We start from the raw sequence: 19,513 nt of genomic DNA on the forward strand, positions 1-19,513 counted from the left end.
TTGTTTGGCCAAATATCTAGAAGGACTGCAAGGCATTTGCCCACAAGTGCAATGCTTATCAACGCAACAAAATAACTCGGGACGCTACAACTCAGGTCCGTACTTTCAGCCCCCCCTCCCAACGAGTCAATAATCTGAACACGTCCACATCGTTATTATTAGACCTTTACCACCGTCACAAGGATATAAATACTGCCTGACAACGAATAATGGTTTCTTTCATTGACCTGAAGCCTATCCAGCGAAGGATGCAACAGCAGCAGCTTCTTTCGTGATTAGATTGCTCGCTTCAGAGTTTGCCTCTGTACCGCTACTCGTAGGACAAACAATTCGTCTTACCTCTTTTAAGCACTTTCAACATTGCTTGACATCAACCGAATTCGGATCTGTGCCTATCACACTGTTGCTAACGGTTTCGTGGAAGGGCTCCATCTGCAATTTAATGCCTGACTGAGATGCCATGCCACGGAGCATAGGACTGACACCCTCCCCATTGTCCTACTAGGCTTCCAAATAGCTTTCAAAGAAGACCTCAATGCGCCACCGCCTGAGTTAGGGTATGGGCAAACACGTCGACTGCCTGGAGACTCTTTGATAACACGCCAAACAATATTATTGGAGCCACAGACCTTGCACAACGTCTACACTCACGAATTCCCGAGCTCTGTCCGGGTGCTTCAAAAGAATATTCTATCCAGCCACTATTCGTTTTGTGTGACTCACACTCCTGCAGACAGGTTTTCGTTCGACATGATGCCTTTCGGAAACCACTCTAACCGCTGAACAATGGCCCATACACAGACTGACGCTCCACGACAGAACATTCGACATTGACGTCAATGTCTCTTCCGTCATATACATCGACAAACATAAGCCAGCCTTCACCCCATCAAGACACGCCGATTCAGGGACAACAGCTACCACTGAGACACCACCTACATGTGATTCCACGTGGATATATCGAGTACACCTATTCTTCCCCTACCATAACCTGTACTTCCGAGTAAGCCTCCAGTCACAACTCATTCTCGGTGCCGCGTATGCTACGACACCAAATATCGTAGATGCTTGGTAGAGGGAGCGATATGGACAGCAAATCTTCTGCTACATTTTATGTGCAGTGTAAACTCTTTGATTGTTTTTGTAGTCTCCGAACTTCAAATAAATGGTTGATATATAAATGTTCTTTGCAGTTTACAACTACGCGATGTAATTAACTTTTATATTGTTACTTAAAATCCGTCTTGATTGCAAATTTTTGTTTTATTCATATGACCGGTTTCGGTTCATTCAGAACCATCTTCAGATCTGATATTTCAGTTACAGGAGTAACCCGTCCAAATCCAGCAACTTTCACATGCTACGTCCTGTAACTGAAATATCAGATCTGAAGATGGTTCTGAATGAACCGAAACCGGTCATATGAATAAAACAAAAATCCGCAATCAAGACGGATTTTAAGTAACATTATAAAATCACTGATTGCTGTTATCCCATAAGACATTATGTCTATTTTTGCTAACTTTTATATGTTGTGTTGAATAAAATGTATTTTCAAATGGCAAGCGTTTTGAATAGCCCTCTAACTACTTCAGTTCAGAAAAGATTACTCAACTGTAATAGAACATCAAATGTTCTAAATTTTTTTTCAAATGAAAAGAGGGTTATTTGAAAAGGTGCGTCTCTTCTTTACGCGAAGAGGTCTTCAGTGCTTTGCCCACACACTGAAATCAGTGAAGCGTCTGCGAAATGGGACACAGTGCAAGCAACAGCCAGTCTACGCAAATATAGTATGTAGAGCCGCTGGGGGATTACTCAGTAGTAAAGGAGCTTCGCAAGACTTTAAACTATAGTAAGAATGTTGTGTCGTGCACAGGCCTAATGGCAGCAACATCGCAGATCTATACGATGTGACTTCTCATGCTTTGCTGATGGATCTACGCAAATACCCGTGTCTGCTGCCAGATGACGTTTGCAAGATTGTCACAATGTACCTGGTGGCAATTTCGAGAAGTGTATTTGCAAGTGAAGGATGAATAGGAGAGAGACGACGTAATCAATGTGAACAATACAAATTTAACGATGAGTTCTAGAATACGGCGGCATTTAACTCAGTTCATTTCCTTTGCCCCAACACGTAACGGCTAGTTTTATCCACCTCAAATTAAGGCCTTACATCGCTGATCCCATGTGCTGTTTCAAATCTCAGCGCTTTGTACACATCGTCAGCACATTTAAGGGATGGACTACAAGAGTATATGTGTCCACGCCGCACAAGAGACAGGGATTTTTTTATCCAATGTCCAGCAAGTGCCTAAACTTTTTGGGCGAGTATTCAATGTGGAATCGAGTATGAAAGGCACACATCGAAGAAAATATGTGTGAGAGGTACAGGTTTCAAGCGTATTCTAAAGCCAAGAAAATTTATCATGCAGCATAATGACCTGTGTTTGATACATCGTCCGCTTGTGTAGCGGAATGAAAATCATCTGAAAATAGAGAAATCTCGATACAGTTCCTGTCAGCAGAATGTGGTAAGAACACTTGAACTTCCAAGAGTTTACGCAAATGTAGACCTGTGATATCCTATAATACACCAACGAATTCCATTGGCATGGGCTTAAGATAGTCATACAGGTCGACAGAGAGGAGACCTACAAGTTATCCCCAATTTCAAAGACACTATTTTCCCCAAAAAAGCAGAAGTGTAATGGAAAGTTACGGAATGCTAAGAAGCCAGGGTCAAAGCTATCCGACCACGCTACACAGTTTTTGACTGAGTGAGAACAGTAATCAGGTGAAATGGATTTTGATGTTTTCTCTTGGGATCAGCAAGTCTCTCTGTCTTCGTAGTACCCCCATCCGCATGGGGAATAATGCAAACCTTTATCCGTAAGACGGTTTCCATACAGCAGTGGGACTTAATTAGTTTCAAGACGAAGTGGGGAAGTTGAAACTATTGACACAGGGTAGGCCACTGCAACAACGTCTTGCTCCGCTGAGTCGCCGTGTTTCCTCTGTCTGCTACTTCATGAACCAGTTGACCAGACTTTCCCACTACTCACATACGCACTTTCGCAACCGTTCTGGTCTCTATGGGTATCTTAAGGAGGGTAGGACGTCAGACAGGCCGCCTTGGAGCAGGAGAAGCACCACACGACATTTTAATTTCCACTGTTTATACGTTTACAAATAAATTCATAAAACTTTGTCAACATGACCAGGAAGGATCACGATTCGCACTCATAGCAGTGGAATTTCAAAAACATAACAAAATACGTTTCTAGCATTTGTAGACCTAGAGAAAGCTTTTGACAATCTTTCAAATTCAGAAGGTGGCAGGAAAGGGAGCGAAATGATATTTACAATTTGTACAGAAACCACATGGCAGTTATAAGAGTCGAGGCACATGAAAGGGAAGCAGTGGTTGGGAAGGGAGTGAGACAGGGTTGTAGCCTCACCCCAATGTTATTCAATCTGTATATTGAACAAGCAGTAAAGGAAACAAAAGAAAGATTCGGAGTAGGAATTAAAATCCATGGAGAAGAAATAAAAACTTTTGAGGTTCGCCGATGACCTGGAAGAGCAGCTGAACGGAATAGACAGTGTCTTGAAAGCAGGATATAAGATGAACATCGACAAAAGCAAAACGAGGACAATGGAATGTATTCGAATTAAATCGGGTGATGCTGCGGGAATTGGATTAGGAAATGAGACGCTTAAAGCAGTAAATGTGTTTTGCTATTTAGGGAGCAAAATAACTAATGATGGTCGAATTAGAGAGGATATAAAATGTAGACTGGCAATGGCAAGGAAAGCGTTTCTGAAGAAGATAAATTTGTTAACATCGAGTATAGATTTAAGTGTCAGGAAGTCGTTCTGAAAGTATTTGTATGGAGTGTAGCCATGTATGGAAGTGAAACGTGGACGATAAATAGTTTAGACAAGAAGAGAATAGAAGCTTTCGAAATGTGGTGCTACAGAAGAATGCTGAAGATTAGATGGGCAGATCACATAACTAATGAGGAGGTATTGAATAGAATTGGAGAGAAGAGGAGCTTGTGGCACAACTTGACTAGAAAAAGGGATCGGTTGGTAGGACATGTTCTGAGGCGTCAAGGGATTTAGAATTGGTGGGCAGCGTGGAAGGTAAAATTGTAGAGGGAGACCAAGAGGTCAATACACTAAACAGATTCAGAAGGATGTAGGTTGCAGTAGGTACTGGGAGATGAAGAAGTTTGCACAGGATAGAGTAGCATGGAGAGCTGCATCAAACCAGTCTCTGGACTAAAGACCACAACAGCAACAACAACAACAAACTAGAACTAAGAAATGTAATAATTTAGTTCTAATAGAAACCCTTAACATTTTACAGCTTTTAAGCTCAATGTCTCAGAAAATTTTAGAATTCGAGGTAAGATTCTAGCTGCCGTCATTCAAAACACAACATGATAATTATTATCCGTAACAACTGCTCACAGAATGAGCAGTATATAAAGCTAATACAAGATACTCGTACATTCCATGGTATATGTGCCTAAACACAACAGGAAAGGTTTGGAACAGAGACTAGGTTTTTGGAATTAATTGTTCAAAGACCCAGTAGCAGTTCATATTCAAGAAAGCTTTAATAAATCCAGGTAGTGGGTTTCAGGTAAATAACTAGTCATTTTCTTACACACGTCTTCTTCTTTAAACTAATAAAAGACACATTTTGCTAGCAACACGGTAACAATGTAAACAGAGTTTACGATCAAACAACATATATACAAGGGCATGCTGAAGAGTAACAGCTTCGACTGTTTATGTGAAACTTTTAAAGTTTTTAAGATGAAACAACCGTTGTGAACATTCTACGTCTTTATTCTTCATGTCTACATAATTGCAGCCCTCTGCCGCCAGAGGGCTCCAAATTGTAAAATGTAATATGGCGGTGTGTAATGTAACTATGTCCTTGCGTGAGAAACAGTGTGCCGTAATCGAGTTTCGAATTCGAAGAGTTCGTCCACACATGGAACACACTCTCCTTTAGCACGATGATGCTACACCACAACCGAGTACTGCGGCATCTGCAACAAACCGATGCCTCGGGTTCACTGTCAAGTCTTGACGTGACCCTATCCGATTTTCATTTGTTGCCAAACCTTAAAACACCTTGAGTTTTTCCTCTCCTGTGCTAACCTCTTCATCTCAGAGTAGCACTTGCAACCTACGTCCACAATTATTTGCTTGACGTATTCCAATCTCTGTCTTCCTCTACAGTTTTTGCCCTCTACAGCTCCCTCTAGTACCATGGAAGTCATTCCCTCATGTCTTAGCAGATGTCCTATCATCCTGTCCCTTCTCCTTGTCAGTGTTTTCCACATGTTCCTTTCCTCTCCGATTCTGCGCAGAACCTCCTCATTCCTTACCTTATCAGGCCACCTAATTTTCAACATTCGTCTGTAGCACCACATCTCAAATGCTTCGATTCTCTTCCGTTCCGGTTTTCCCACAGTCCAAGTTTAACTACCATACAATGCTGTACTCCAGACGTACGTTCTCAGAAATTTCTTCCTCAAATTAAGGCCGAGATTTGATATTAGTAGGCTTCTCTTGGCCAGGAATGCCCTTTTTCCATTGTTAGTCCGCTTTTAATGTCCTCCTTGGTCCGTCCGTCATTGATTATTTTACTGCCTAGGTAGCAGAATTCCTTAAATTCATCTACCTCGTGACTATCAATACTGATGTTAAGTTTCTCGCTGTTCTCATTCCTACTACTTCTCATTACCTTCGTCTTTCTTCGATTTACTCTCAATCTATACTCTGTACTCATTAGACTGTTCATTCCGTTCAGCAGATCATTTAATTCTTCTTCACTTTCACTCAGGTTATCAATGTCATCAGCGAACCGTATCATTGATATCCTTTCACTCTGAATTTTAATTCCACTCCTAAACCTTTCTTTTATTTTCATTATCGCTTCCTCGAAGTACGGATTGAACAGTAGGGGCGAAAGGCTACATTCTTGTCTTACACCCTTTTTAATACGAGCACTTCGTTCTTGGTCGTCCACTCTTATTATTCCCTATTGGCTGTTGTACATATTTTATATGACCCGTCTCTCCCTACAGCTAACCCCTACTTTTTTCAGAATTTCGAACATCTTGCACCATTTTACATTGTCGAACGCTTTTTTCGGGTCGACAAATCCTATGAACGTGTCTTGATTTTTCTTTAGTCTTGCTTCCATTATTACCCGCAACGTCAGAATTGTCTCTCTCGTACCTTTACCTTTCCTAAAGCCAAACCGATCGTCATCTAGCGCATCCCCAATTTTCTTTTTCATTCTTCTGTACATTATTCTTGCAAGCAACTTGGATGCATGAGCTGTTAAGCTGATTGCGCGGTAATTCTCGCACTTGTCAGTTCTTGCCGTCTTCGGAATTGTGTGGATGATACATTCTACACATCAACGTGAATAGTCGTTTTGTTGCCACTTCCCCAATGTTTTTAGAAATTCTGCTGGAATGTTATCAATCCCTTCTGCCTTATTTGATTTTAAGTCCTCCAAAGCTCTTTTAAATTCTGATTCTAATACTGGATCCCCTACCTCTTCTAAATCGACTCCCGTTTCTTCTATCACATCAGACAAATCTTCCCCCTCATAGAGACTTTCAATGTATTCTTTCCCCCTATCCGGTCTCTCCTCTGCATATAACAGTGGAATTCCCGTTTCACTCTTAATGTCATCACCCTTGCTTTTAATGTCACCAAAGTTTCCTGTATGCTGAGTCTGTCCTTCCGACAATCATGTCTCCACATTTTTCCTGCAGCCATTTCGCCTTAGCTTCCCTGCACCTCCTATTTATTTCATTCCTCAGCGGCTTGTATTTATGTATGTCTGAGTTTCCCGGAACATTTTTGTACTTCCTCCTTTCATCGATCAGTGGAAACTTTATGTAGTTTTCGTGTTAGATTTCTTAGTGTTTTCTTGATCGTTTAGAACAGAAAGCGCCCTAAAATCGTCTTTTGTTTGTTTCGCGGCCGTTAGCCACTAGTCACTTGAATCAGCAGTTGTCTTGTGACAGCCAGAGCGAGAGCACCAGCAGCAGCGAGTACTGTTTGTATAAAGCGTTTTTGTACTTATTTGCTGCGCTTAGCTTTTAAATAGTTTTTCTGGGAAAACCTAGCGTAGTTTTCGCGTCTCGTATTTCAGTGAGTGTTTCTTGATTATCAGAGTAGCTCATCAGAAGATTATCTTGGGAATTTGTCACCGTATAGAGTAGGGTAAACATAGTCATGTGTAGGGACTGTGGTTGTTGTGAGCAGACGCAAGGAGAATTGGCCACTCTTCGGGGGCAGGTGGAGGCTTTGTCTGTTAGGCTCATCGAGCTCGAGGCGCAGGCGTCGGCTCGTAGTGGCGTTGGGGCAACTGTGGTGAGACCTATGCCTACTTCGGTGGCCTTGGAATCACATGGAACCCCTGATGTCGCTGCGTCTTCCGGCAGTGAGCATCTTACCGGTCAGCCATCACTCCAGGGTGAATGGCGGACAGTGGTGGGCTCGCGCGTGCCTGGCCGAAAGGCGAAGGTGGGATCTGGCCGCGTGGCAGCTGCCTTACCCCTTTCCAACAGGTACGGGGTGCTTCCTAGTGGTGATGACATCGTTTCCGAGCCACCACAGGATGCCTCGTCTGTTGGGCCAGTGGCCGATTCTCCGGCAAGGTCCCGACAGTCACAGAGGGCGGGCCTATTAGTTATAGGGAGCTCCAACGTTAGGCGGGTTATGGAGCCCCTCAGGAAAATTGCGGGTAGGTCGGGGAAGAATGCCAGTGTGCACTCGGTGTGCTTGCCGGGGGGTCTCGTCCGTAATGTGGAGGAGGCCCTTCCGGCAGCTATTGAACGCACTGGGTGTGACCGGCTGCAGATAGTAGCACATGTCGGAACGAATGACGCCTGCCGCTTGGGTTCTGAGGCCATCCTTGGTTCCTTCCGGCGGCTGGCTGATTTGGTGAAGACAACCAGCATCGCACGCGGAGTGCAAGCTGAGCTTAATATCTGCAGCATAGTGCCCAGAGTCGATCGCGGTCCTCTGGTTTGGAGCCGTGTGGAGGGTCTAAACCAGAGGCTCAGACGACTCTGCGACTATAATGGTTGCAAATTCATCGACCTCCGTTATTTGGTGGAGAACTGTAGGGCCCCCCTAGACAGGTCAGGCGTGCACTACACACCGGAAGCAGCTACTAGGGTAGCAGAGTACGTGTGGCGTGCACACGGGGGTTTTTTAGGTTAGAGGGACCCCCCCCTTGGGCGAAACGATAAAATACCTGACGGCTTACCAGAGAGGACATTATCATCGTTGATAAAGAACGTCCGTCCTCAGAGACCAAAAACAGGAAAAGTTAACGTAATATTGGTAAACTGCAGGAGTATCCAGGGCAAGGTTCCTGAATTAGTATCTCTTATTGAAGGAAATAGTGCGCATATAGTATTAGCAACGGAAAGTTGGTTAAAACCGGAAGTGAACAGTAACGAAATCCTAGACACAGAATGGAATATATACCGCAAGGATAGGATAAACGCCAATGGTGGAGGAGTATTTATAGCAGTAAAGAATTCAATAATATCCAGTGAAGTTATTAGCGAATGCGAATGTGAAATAATCTGGGTTAAGTTAAGTATCAAAGGTGGGTCAGATATGATAGTCGGATGCTTCTATAGACCACCTGCATCAGCAACCGTAGTAGTTGAGCGCCTCAGAGAGAACCTGCAGAACGTCGTGAAGAAGTTTCGTGATCATACTATTGTAATAGGGGGAGACTTCAATCTACCAGGTATAGAATGGGATAGTCACACAATCAGAACTGGAGCCAGGGACAGAGACTCTTGTGACATTATCCTGACTGCCTTGTCCGAGAATTACTTCGAGCAGATAGAGAACCAACTCGTGAAGCTAACGTTTTAGACCTCATAGCAACAAATAGACCGGAACTTTTCGACTCCGTGAATGTAGAAGAGGGTATCAGTGATCATAAGTCAGTGGTTGCATCAATGACTACAAGTGTAATAAGAAATGCCAAGAAAGGAAGGAAAATATATTTGCTTAACAAGAGTGATAGGGCACAAATCGCAGAATATCTGAGTGACCACCATCAAACGTTCATTTCTGAGGAAGAGGATGTGGAACAAAAATGGAAAAAATTCAGAAACATCGTCCAGTACGCCTTAGATAAGTTCGTACCGACTAAGGTCCAAAGCGAGGGGAAAGATCCACCGTGGTATAACAATCATGTACGAAAGGTACTACGGAAACAAAGAAAGCTTCATCATAGGTTTAAGAGTAGTCGAATCATAGCTGATAAGGAAAAGCTGAACGAAGCGAAACAGAGCGTAAAGAGAGCAATGAGAGAAGCATTCAACGAATTCGAACATAAAACATTGGCAAACAATCTAAACAAGAACCCTAAAAAGTTTTGGTCATATGTAAAATCGGTAAGCGGATCTAAATCCCCTATTCAGTCACTCGTTGACCACGATGGCACCGAAACAGAGGACGACCGAAGAAAGGCAGAAATACTGAATTCAGTCTTCCGAAACTGTTTCACTGCGGAAAATCGTAACACGGTCCCTGACTTCAGCCGTCGCACGGACGCCAAAATGGAAAATATTGAAATAAACGATATCGGAATTGAAAAACAACTGCTATCACTTAGTAGCGGAAAAGCATCCGGACCAGACGAGATACCCTTAAGATTCTACAGTGATTATGCTAAAGAACTTGCCCCCTTTCTATCAGCAATTTATCGTAGATCGCTGGAAGAACGTAAAGTACCTAGAGACTGGAAGAAAGCGCAGGTCGTTCCCATTTTCAAGAAGGGTCATAAATCAGATGCGAATAATTATAGGCCTATTTCGCTTACGTCAATCTGTTGTAGAATAATGGAACATGTTTTGTGTTCTCGTATTATGACGTTCTTAGATAATACAAATCTCCTTCATCATAACCAACATGGATTCCGCAAACAGAGATCATGTGAAACTCAGCTCGCCCTATTTGCCCAAGAAATTCACAGTGCCGTAGACACTGGCGAGCAGATTGATGCCGTATTCCTGGACTTCAGGAAGGCATTTGATACGGTTCCGCACTTACGTTTAGTGAAAAAAATACGAGCTTACGGAATATCGGACCAGGTTTGTGATTGGATTCAGGATTTCCTAGAAGAAAGAACACAACATGTCATTCTTAACGGTTCAAAATCTGCAGATGTAGAGGTAATTTCGGGAGTACCGCAGGGAAGCGTGATAGGACCTTTATTGTTTACAATATACATAAATGACTTAGTTGACAACATCGGTAGCTCCGTGAGGCTATTTGCAGATGACACGGTTGTCTACAAGAAAGTAGCAACATCAGAAGACTCGTACGTACTCCAGGAGGACCTGCAGAGGATTAATGCATGGTGCGACAGCTGGCAGCTTTCCCTAAACGTAGATAAATGTAATATAATGCGCATACATAGGGGCAGAAATCCATTCCAGTACGATTATGCCATAGGTGGTAAATCATTGGAAGCGGTAACGACCGTAAAATACTTAGGAGTTACTATCCGGAGCGATCTGAAGTGGAATGATCACATAAAACAAATAGTGGGAAAAGCAGGCGCCAGGTTGAGATTCATAGGAAGAATTCTAAGAAAATGTGACTCATCGACGAAAGAAGTAGCTTACAAAACGCTTGTTCGTCCGATTCTTGAGTATTGCTCATCAGTATGGGACCCTTACCAGGTTGGATTAATAGAAGAGATAGACATGATCCAGCGAAAAGCAGCGCGATTCGTCATGGGGACATTTAGTCAGCGCGAGAGCGTTACAGAGATGCTGAACAAGCTCCTGTGGCGGACAATTCAAGAAAGGCGTTACGCAATACGGAGAGGTTTATTATCGAAATTACGAGAGAGCACATTCCGGGAAGAGATGGGCAACATATTACTACCGCCCACATATATCTCGCGTAATGATCACAACGAAAAGATCCGAGAAATTAGAGCAAATACGGTGACTTACAAGCAGTCGTTCTTCCCACGCACAATTCGTGAATGGAACAGGGAAGGGGGGGATCAGATAGTGGTACAATAAGTACCCTCCGCCACACACCGTAAGGTGGCTCGCGGAGTATAGATGTAGATGTAGATGTAGATGTTACCCATGATTTCTTTGCAGTTACCTTCTTTGTATCTATGTTTTCCTTCCTTGATGGCCCTTTTTAGAGATGTCCATTCCTCTTCAACTGTACTGACTACTGAGCTATTCCTTATTGTTGTATCTATAGCCTTAGAGAACTTCAACCGTATCTCGTCATTCCTTAGTACTTCCATATCCCACTTCTTTGCATATTGATTCTTCCTGACTAATGTCTTAAACTTCAGTTCACTCTACATCACTACTATATTGTGATCTGAGTCTATATCTGCTCCTGGGCGCGCCTTACAGTCCAGTACCTGATTTCGGAATCACTGTCTGACCATGATGTAATCTAACTGAAATCTTTCCGTATTACCTGGCCTTTTCCAAGTATACCTCCTCCTCTTGTGATTCTTGAAGAGAGTATTCTGTAATACTAGCTGAAGCTTGTTGAGAACTCAGTTAGTCTTTCTCCTCTCTCATTCCTTGTCCCCAGCTCATATTCTGCTGTAACCTTTCCTTCTACTCCTTCCCCTACAACTGCATTACAGTCCCCCATGACTATTAGATTTTCATCCACCTTTACATACCGTATTACCCTTTCAATATCCTCATACACTTCGTCTGAACAATCGTTGTCGGTGTTGGTTTGCTGTCGATCCTGATAAGAACAACCATGTCACTGAACTGTTCACAGTAACACACTCTCTGCCCTACCTCCCTATTCATAACAAATCCTACTCCCGTTATACCATTTTCTGCTGCTGTTGATATTACCCTATACTCATAAGACCAGAAATCCTTGTCTTCTTCCCACTTCACTTCGCTGACCCCTACTATATCTAGATTGAGCCTTTGCATTTCCCTTTTCAGATTTTCTAGTTTCCCTATCATGTTCAAGCTTCTGACATTCCACGTCCCGACTCCTAGAACGTTATCCTTTCGTTGATTTTCTCATGGTATACTCCCCCTTGGCAGTCCTCCCGGAGATCCGAATGGGGGACTATTGCGGAATCTTTTGCCGATGGAGAGATCATCATGACACTTCTTCAGTTACAAGCCACATGTCCTGTGGATACACGTTACTTGTCTTTAATGCATCCTCATGTCGTTGATCATTGCTGATTCTTCCGCCTTTAGGGGCAAATCCCACCCCTAGGACAAGAGAGTGCCCTGAACCTCTGTCCACTCTTTCGCCCTCTTTGACAAGGCCGTTAACAGACTGAGGGTGACTTCTTATGCCGGAAGTCTTCGCCCGCCAATGCTGATTATTAATCAAAATTTAAGCAGCGGCGGGATTCGAACCCGGGACCGAAGACGTTTTGGTTATAAATCAAAGACGCGACCCCTTTTCTTTAAAAAAAATCTCATTTTGTTCGATAGTGTTCGTTGAATTTGTTCACTGCGGATGTCCCATGACACCCGTTCAAGTCCATCGATGGTCCATCCACTCAGTTTTTTTTATTGCAGAGGGCAGGCGCCTCTATTGGTCGAGTAGCTATACCTCCGAGTATAACACAATAGTGATGAAGAGGTGCAAGCAGAGGTGAGATTGTCCATCCGCCAACAAAGTCAAACGTTCTACAGTCACGTATGAACGCACTGGTCTCTCGTTGGAAGAAATACGTTCGCGGCCAGGATGACTATGTTGAGAAATAAATGTGTAGACATGGAGACTAAAGTTGTAGAATGTTAATAACGTTTCTTTTATTTAAAAAACTTTAAGAATTTCCATATAAAAATTCAGAAGCATTACTTTCCAGCATGCCCTCGTATTTATTGAAAATAATTAAAAAGTAAACTATATCTCATGTGTTTTCTGTTGTACCTGTGCAAAGCCTGTTGTAAAATATTAACTGCTTTAACTTCGATTGTTTTCAGCCACTGAGAAGTATCCCAATGTGAGGCTGCACTTCAGGCATAAACTCGTTGCAATCAACTTCAAGGAAAACCAGATGACATTTCAAGTGTAAGTAAATTGTTATAAACATGTCTGTAGGTAATAGATTCTTTAGTTCTAATAAAACATCATAAGTATTTTAACGTATCACGATTATTTATGATAAGCAACATAGAAAACTAAGCATGTGATGAAACTCTTGAAATAAAACTTATCGTCATTTCTGGTACAGGCTGTGGTGAATCCATCTCACATCCAGTTTCGTAAAACGCTACAATAAAAAGTATAAATCTCACTTCAGTGACACGACTATACATTTGTTATCTAGTTATAAGTAAACATTTTGTGAGCAGTGTGAAGCTGATAAGATTGCAAGAAAGTAAAAGACTATATCTTTTTCCTCTTTTGTTCACGCTGGCGCCGAAGTAGTTGCCTAACATCATTAGTAAGTGAAGCAAGTATCAACTTCGGCTAGCCATTAGTTAGGCATTAGTTCGTTACATTAGCAAGCAGAGCAGTGTGCACAAACGTGTAGCCCAAAAACTGGCTAACTCGTTAACAGGTCGACGTCGACCAGTTTCAATTTCTTATCTGTTTGTTTCATTCATCGTTGACATTCCTGCCCACTGTGTTCACTAGATCTGAAACTGTCATTCACAATCAGACACTGGCGGACATTCCGTTCATTTTACACGTAACACTTATTGTTAGAAGCCAACCGATATTGGCCACTACAGAGCAGCTGTTTACTCAGATGTTAAGAAGATGCAGAAAGAGTACGAGGTGACGTTGAGTAAGGAATGAAGCACATTGGCCCATGCAGACATACAAAAAAGAGCAAGAGGAAGGCATTCCGTGAGCGATGTTACTTTAAATATTTTTCCACCAAGCACGCTTGTGCCAACAGTCAGTGAGACACAGGCTGCACGATTGTTAGTACGCCCCCTCCCCATATATCTATTTCGCTCCTAGATGAAATAAGACTGACTGTACCATCCTGTGCATGTACAAGGCTCTCTAATTTCACCGTAGTCCCCGTAGCGTGAGTTGCATGTAGAGGGGGTAATACTTTCCAATGATCACCTGAGAAGATGTGATCTGGAAATCTTAGAAGGAGATTTTCAAAATTACATATCGTCTTTTCCGAAGTTTCCTTATCGGTATCAGTTGTTGTTCTAATGAAACAAGTATGTTATAAATTGTATTGCTATTTTTCTAAACTTTTCTATGCCTTCGGTCATTCTGAAGCAGTGATCAAGGCAGTGTACTCGCATACTCTTTGTTATCCTGATTCAGTTTTTTCCATGGTTGCTCTAAATAACTTCATCAAATGCTGGGATGGGCCGTTCAGCAATTCCACACTGACTTACTCCCTCATCTGCTACAATTTTTGTTTCTTTTTTCATGACATTGGTATGAAATGATCGTTGAATTCTTAACCTCCCCGCCCTCTTCCTCCCTCCCTCCTTCCCTCCCTCTCTCTTTCTCTCTCTCTCTCTCTCTCTCTCTCTCTCTCTCTCTCTCTCTCTCCCTCTCCCTCTCCCTCCCTCCCTCTCTCCCCCTCTACCATCTCTCTCCTGCTATTTTATTTAAGTCATCCACAGCAAAACGTGAACCTCGATGGCTTGGTGGCAAAGCAAAGTCCACAGGATTTCTGTGCTCACCACTTCTTTCACATCTGGCAATCCTTACTAAGATGAAAAATGCTGAGATTGGCCGTAATAAACTGTTAACTGGGTTAGATTAGATTAGATTAGATTAATACTAGTTCCATGGATCATGAATACGATATTTCGTAATGATGTGGAACGAGTCGAATTTTCCAATACATGACATAATTAGGTTAATTTAACAACATACATAAGTTAATATAACAACTTTATTTTTTGTGTTTTTTGTTTTTCTTTATTTTTTATTTTTATTTTTTAATTTTTTTTATTTTTTAATTTTTTTCTTAATTTATATCTAAAGAAAAAAAATTTAAAAAATAAAAAAAAATTAAAAAATAAAAATAAAAAATAAAGAAAAACAAAAAAACACAAAAAATAAAGTTGTTATATTAACTTAAGTATGTTGTTAAATTAACCTAATTATGTCTTGTATTGGAAAATTCGACTCGTTCCACATATTAGCCAGTTCGTGAGTCGAAGAAAGGCAACGGTATATCCCCTACGATAGGACCATGCCAGCAAAGCACTATGGTGTTCAAACCAACCTCCGGATTGACGACAGCTTTGCCTTTACCACGGTAAAACACACAGACGTGCATATGAGGAGAGATATATACACTTTGCGAAGAAATTGTGCCACTATAGGCAAAAGAAGGAAATATTTCCATCTAAGCAAATGAATAAGGTAAAGTTCCACGATCTGGCATAGGGGGACCAATCGAGTCTGACCAGCCACCCTGTCATCCTGTGCCAACGGCGTCATAGGGTGCGGTATGGAGGTGCGCGTGGTCAGCACACCGCTCTTACGGTCGTCGTCGTGTCTCTCGACCTTGGAACCGCTACTAATGGGCCAAGTAGCTCAACAGTTGGCGTCACAGGGTTAAGTGCATCCCGACCCAGTTCTCCGACCAAGGAAAAATCCCTGGCAAAGCAAATGAATAGCCCTGCGGGATTCCGCAGCCAACACCACCATACGCCCCTTTCTTTTGCAGTGGCGAGGAGAACTCGCAGGTGCAGAGGTCCGCGTCGCTGGTGGTGGGCGCGGACGGCGCCTTCTCCGCGGTGCGCCGCCAGATGATGAAGGCGCCGCTGTTCCAGTACAGCCAGCGCTACATAGAGCACGGCTACCTCGAGCTCTGCATACCGCCCACCGCCGACGGAAAGGTGAGCATGCTAACATACAGCCGCCGCAGTACAACAGGCTAGACGATTATTCAGTTTATTATAAAACTGCCTGCTAGCTCTCGCTTCTTAAAAATTAATTTCATACTGCGCTAGTTAAACGCTCTGGTCGTTGCTTCCACAGAGAATCCACGGTATTGATTTGATTTCATTTGATTTTGGCAGGGAAGCTAAAACAGCTTTGGTCAAACCCACGACAGCCCACAACGAAATCGAGTTTATTGCGCGGTATCGCTCCCTGTATATCTAGTAAAGCCAACCAATGCCCTTAAATAGTGCAAGGAGTCCCTTTACCAATTCTTTGTTAGACACAATTTCTTCAGGTCTAGTTGCCCTCAAAAGTCTGTGTCTCCTGTTCTCCAATGCCATACATTCGATGATTAGGTTTGATGCAGTTCCTTCACCCTCATCGCAGATCCTACATTCAGGGTCTTCTTCAGTTATACCCATTGTTTGCAGGGGTTTTTGAAATTCCTATGGCCGGTCATCAGTAGTGAGTGATTCTGGATATCCCAATAAGATCCATTTTTTGCCAATTTTGAGTCTGCCTTCATCTTGACCCAAAGGTGTAGTGGAGGCATGTCCACCAGTGTCAAAAAAAAAATGTTCAAATGTGTGTGAAATCTTATGGGACTTAACTGCCAAGGTCATCAGTCCCTAAGCTTACACACTATTTAACTTAAATTATCCTAAAGACGAACACACACACCCTTGCCCGACGGAGGACTCGACCTCCGCCGGGACCAGCCACGCAGCCCATGACTGCAGCGCCCTAGACCGCTCGGCTAATCCCGCGCAGCACCATGGCTTCCATCCCAGCACGTGGTGTGTTGCTAATTCCGCCTGTTATGGCTAAGCAGGCCAGTCTCTGCACCTTAGCAAGCTCCTTAGTTGCAACCTACTGTTCTACCTTCTTCCACCACACTATGGCCCTGTAGGAGGTCCTAGGTCTAACCACCGTAGTGTATATCCAGTGCATACCTCTGGGGCTTAGACCCCAGTTTATGCCACAAGCCCTTCTGCTACTCACTAGAGTGCCTCTCGCCATGGAGCAAATTCTCTTAATGCGAGGAGTCCATTGTAGTTTCTCATCTAAGGTTACCCCTAGATATTTCATTATCCCCTCCACAGGCAGAGTTTCATTGAAAAGCTTTAGATTCCAACTTGAGTGTTGGATATGCTTCTTCGTGAATGGTACCACAACAGTCTTCTTAGGATTAACCCTTAGATCCTGTTTAATGCACCAGTCTTGCACAATGTACAGCGCTCCTTGTGCCATATTCCTAACTGTGTCAGTAAATTTGCCAAGTTTTACTATGACGAGGTCATTTGTGTATCCATGTCAAAAGCGTTGTCTAGAATTTAGTTCCTCAGTGAGTTTGTTGACCACTAGATTTCACAATAAAGGGGACAAAACTGCTCCTTATGGACAACCTATAGTGGTGTTAATTACCATCTTTTCATTCATCATGGTGACCTCTACCTTCCTTCCATTAAGTATGGCCCTACTCCACTTACATATAGTGGTCTCTAGGTCATTCACCTCTGCTACTCTAACCATGAAATCGAAGGTTGTGTTACTAAAAGCCCCCTCGATGTCCAGTAAGATGCAGAGGGCTATTCCCTGAAAGTGAAATGCTTTCTCCACCTTCCCAATGAGTTGATGGAGAGCTGTCTCACATGACTTACCTGGTTGATATGCATGTTGGTTTGAATGTAGAGGAGCCCTAGTTAGCCTCCTCTCCCCAACATATATGGTACATTAACCAGTTTTCCTAATGTTTTAAGAATGAAGGAGGACAGACTGATTGGTCTCATATTCTTGACCTTGGTATGATCAATTCTCCCTGGCTTTGGAATAAAGACAACCTTCGCTGCCCTCCAGGCGTTGGTAATGATTCCTGCTGCAAGGCTAACCCTGAATAACCTGCACATGACTCTTATAAGATTCTCTCCTGTTTGTTGCAGAGACTGGAAAGATTCCATCCGGGCCAGATGACTTGAACGGTTGGAGTGTTCCCACTGCCCATTGGATTTTACTGAAGTCGACACATTCCTTGGCTGATTTCCAGTCCTTTCTTCGAGTGACTAATAACAATTTTCTCTCAGGGATCGCATTCTGGTCTATGTTATCTGCCAGAGCATATTGAGGAAAGTGAGTTTTGAGGAGAAACTCCAGCGTCTCATGTGCTGTCTCTGTATATTCCCAATCCTCCTTCCTTGGCGTGCCTCCTTGATTAGTTGGTACTCTAGTGAGGATTTTGTGAAGTCTGGCTTGAGCACCCGTGCTCACTACTTCCTCACAGAATGCCTTCCAGGATGCCTCCTTTGCTTGTTTAACTGCAAGACTGTAGTTGACAAGGGCCTCACGATATTTTGCCCATTGTCCTTTACATCTAGCAAGGTTAAACAGTCTTTGTACCTGTCTTCTTTGCGTTTCCAAGTTATTGTTCCATCAAGGCACACTCCTATTTGGGCACTTCTTGGTGATTGAACAGTGTGGGGTCACTATGGCAGAGGCTACAGCCTCTGCTACTTCCTCAAACGCTACTGGATTCCTTATTGAGGCTTTAATTTCCGATAAGCTTAAGTCAAGGTGCCTCCTATATGTCTCCCAGTCTGTTTTCCTGGGATTGCTATAGGCCATGGTCTGTCTGATTCCCATTTCAACCTTGAATTTAATGTACATGTGGTCCAATGAGGATGGCTTTAACGCCACATGCCATTGTTTGACTTAGCTGCCCATCATCATGGCACCAAAGGTTTTGTCAATTGCTTCCTCCCTTCTGCTGTTTCTGAATATAGGCTCATCACTCCTATTCAGGACCTCCAAGTTGTTAGACAAGAGAAATTCAAGAAGGTACTCACCTCTATTGTTGGTGTCCTTGCTGCCCCACACTAGGTTGTGGGCATTTACATCACATCCAACCAACAGTTGGTCACCTTGCCGATGGCAAGCTTCCGTCAGTCTCCTCACCTCCAAAGGAGAAGGAGAGCTGTCTTTGTAATGAAGGTATGCTGAGGCCAAAGCAATTTCACTCATGATACCCTCCTCATGTTGCTGCATCCTGATGGTCACCAGGTCCAGGAAACAGAAATCCAACATTGGCATGAAAGAAATTCCATTTCTCAAATAAATGCATGTTCTGGAGATTCTAGCAGAAATCGGCTTACCTCCAGTGCCACCAAGGCCTGAAAATACAGAAATTTGTGGTAAGGTCTTATGGGACCAAACTGCTGAGGTCATCAGTCCCTAAGCCTACACACTACTTAATCTAACTTAAACTAACTTATGCTAAGGACGACAACACACACCCATGCCTGAGGGAGGACTCGAACCTCCGAGGTCCAATACACCCCCTTTATATTAGTAGCATTCTTGTATCAGGGCCACGTCCACTTCCTGCCCCTCCCCCCCCCCCCAGGCTCAGGGCAGCGGTGGCCCCTTACTGTGCTGCAGATTAATCTGCAGCACCTCAAGTCTCCATCTTGCTGCCATCATTGCCTTTGTGATCATTGATTACCCTGACGGCAGCCTGTGAGAACTCAAAAAACAATTTCAGGCCTTGCTCTCACATCGCCCTTCAGGGTTTTCTCTC

The 19,513-nt window shown here is 43.2% G+C and overlaps 1 protein-coding gene across 1 annotated transcript in view; it reads left to right on the top strand.

The window, feature by feature from the left end:
• The window catches only part of LOC124612684 (kynurenine 3-monooxygenase-like), a 189,175-nt gene that overhangs the window by 106,271 nt on the left and 63,391 nt on the right, over positions 1-19,513 (top strand). Inside the window, exons 5-6 of the mRNA XM_047141019.1 lie at positions 13,044-13,131; positions 15,725-15,896. Of these exons, the coding sequence (XP_046996975.1) occupies positions 13,044-13,131; positions 15,725-15,896 (260 nt within the window). The remainder of the gene's footprint in view (positions 1-13,043; positions 13,132-15,724; positions 15,897-19,513) is intronic.

Source organism: Schistocerca americana, chromosome 4 (assembly GCF_021461395.2).
Source record: "Schistocerca americana isolate TAMUIC-IGC-003095 chromosome 4, iqSchAmer2.1, whole genome shotgun sequence".
NCBI classification, from domain to species: domain Eukaryota; kingdom Metazoa; phylum Arthropoda; class Insecta; order Orthoptera; family Acrididae; genus Schistocerca; species Schistocerca americana.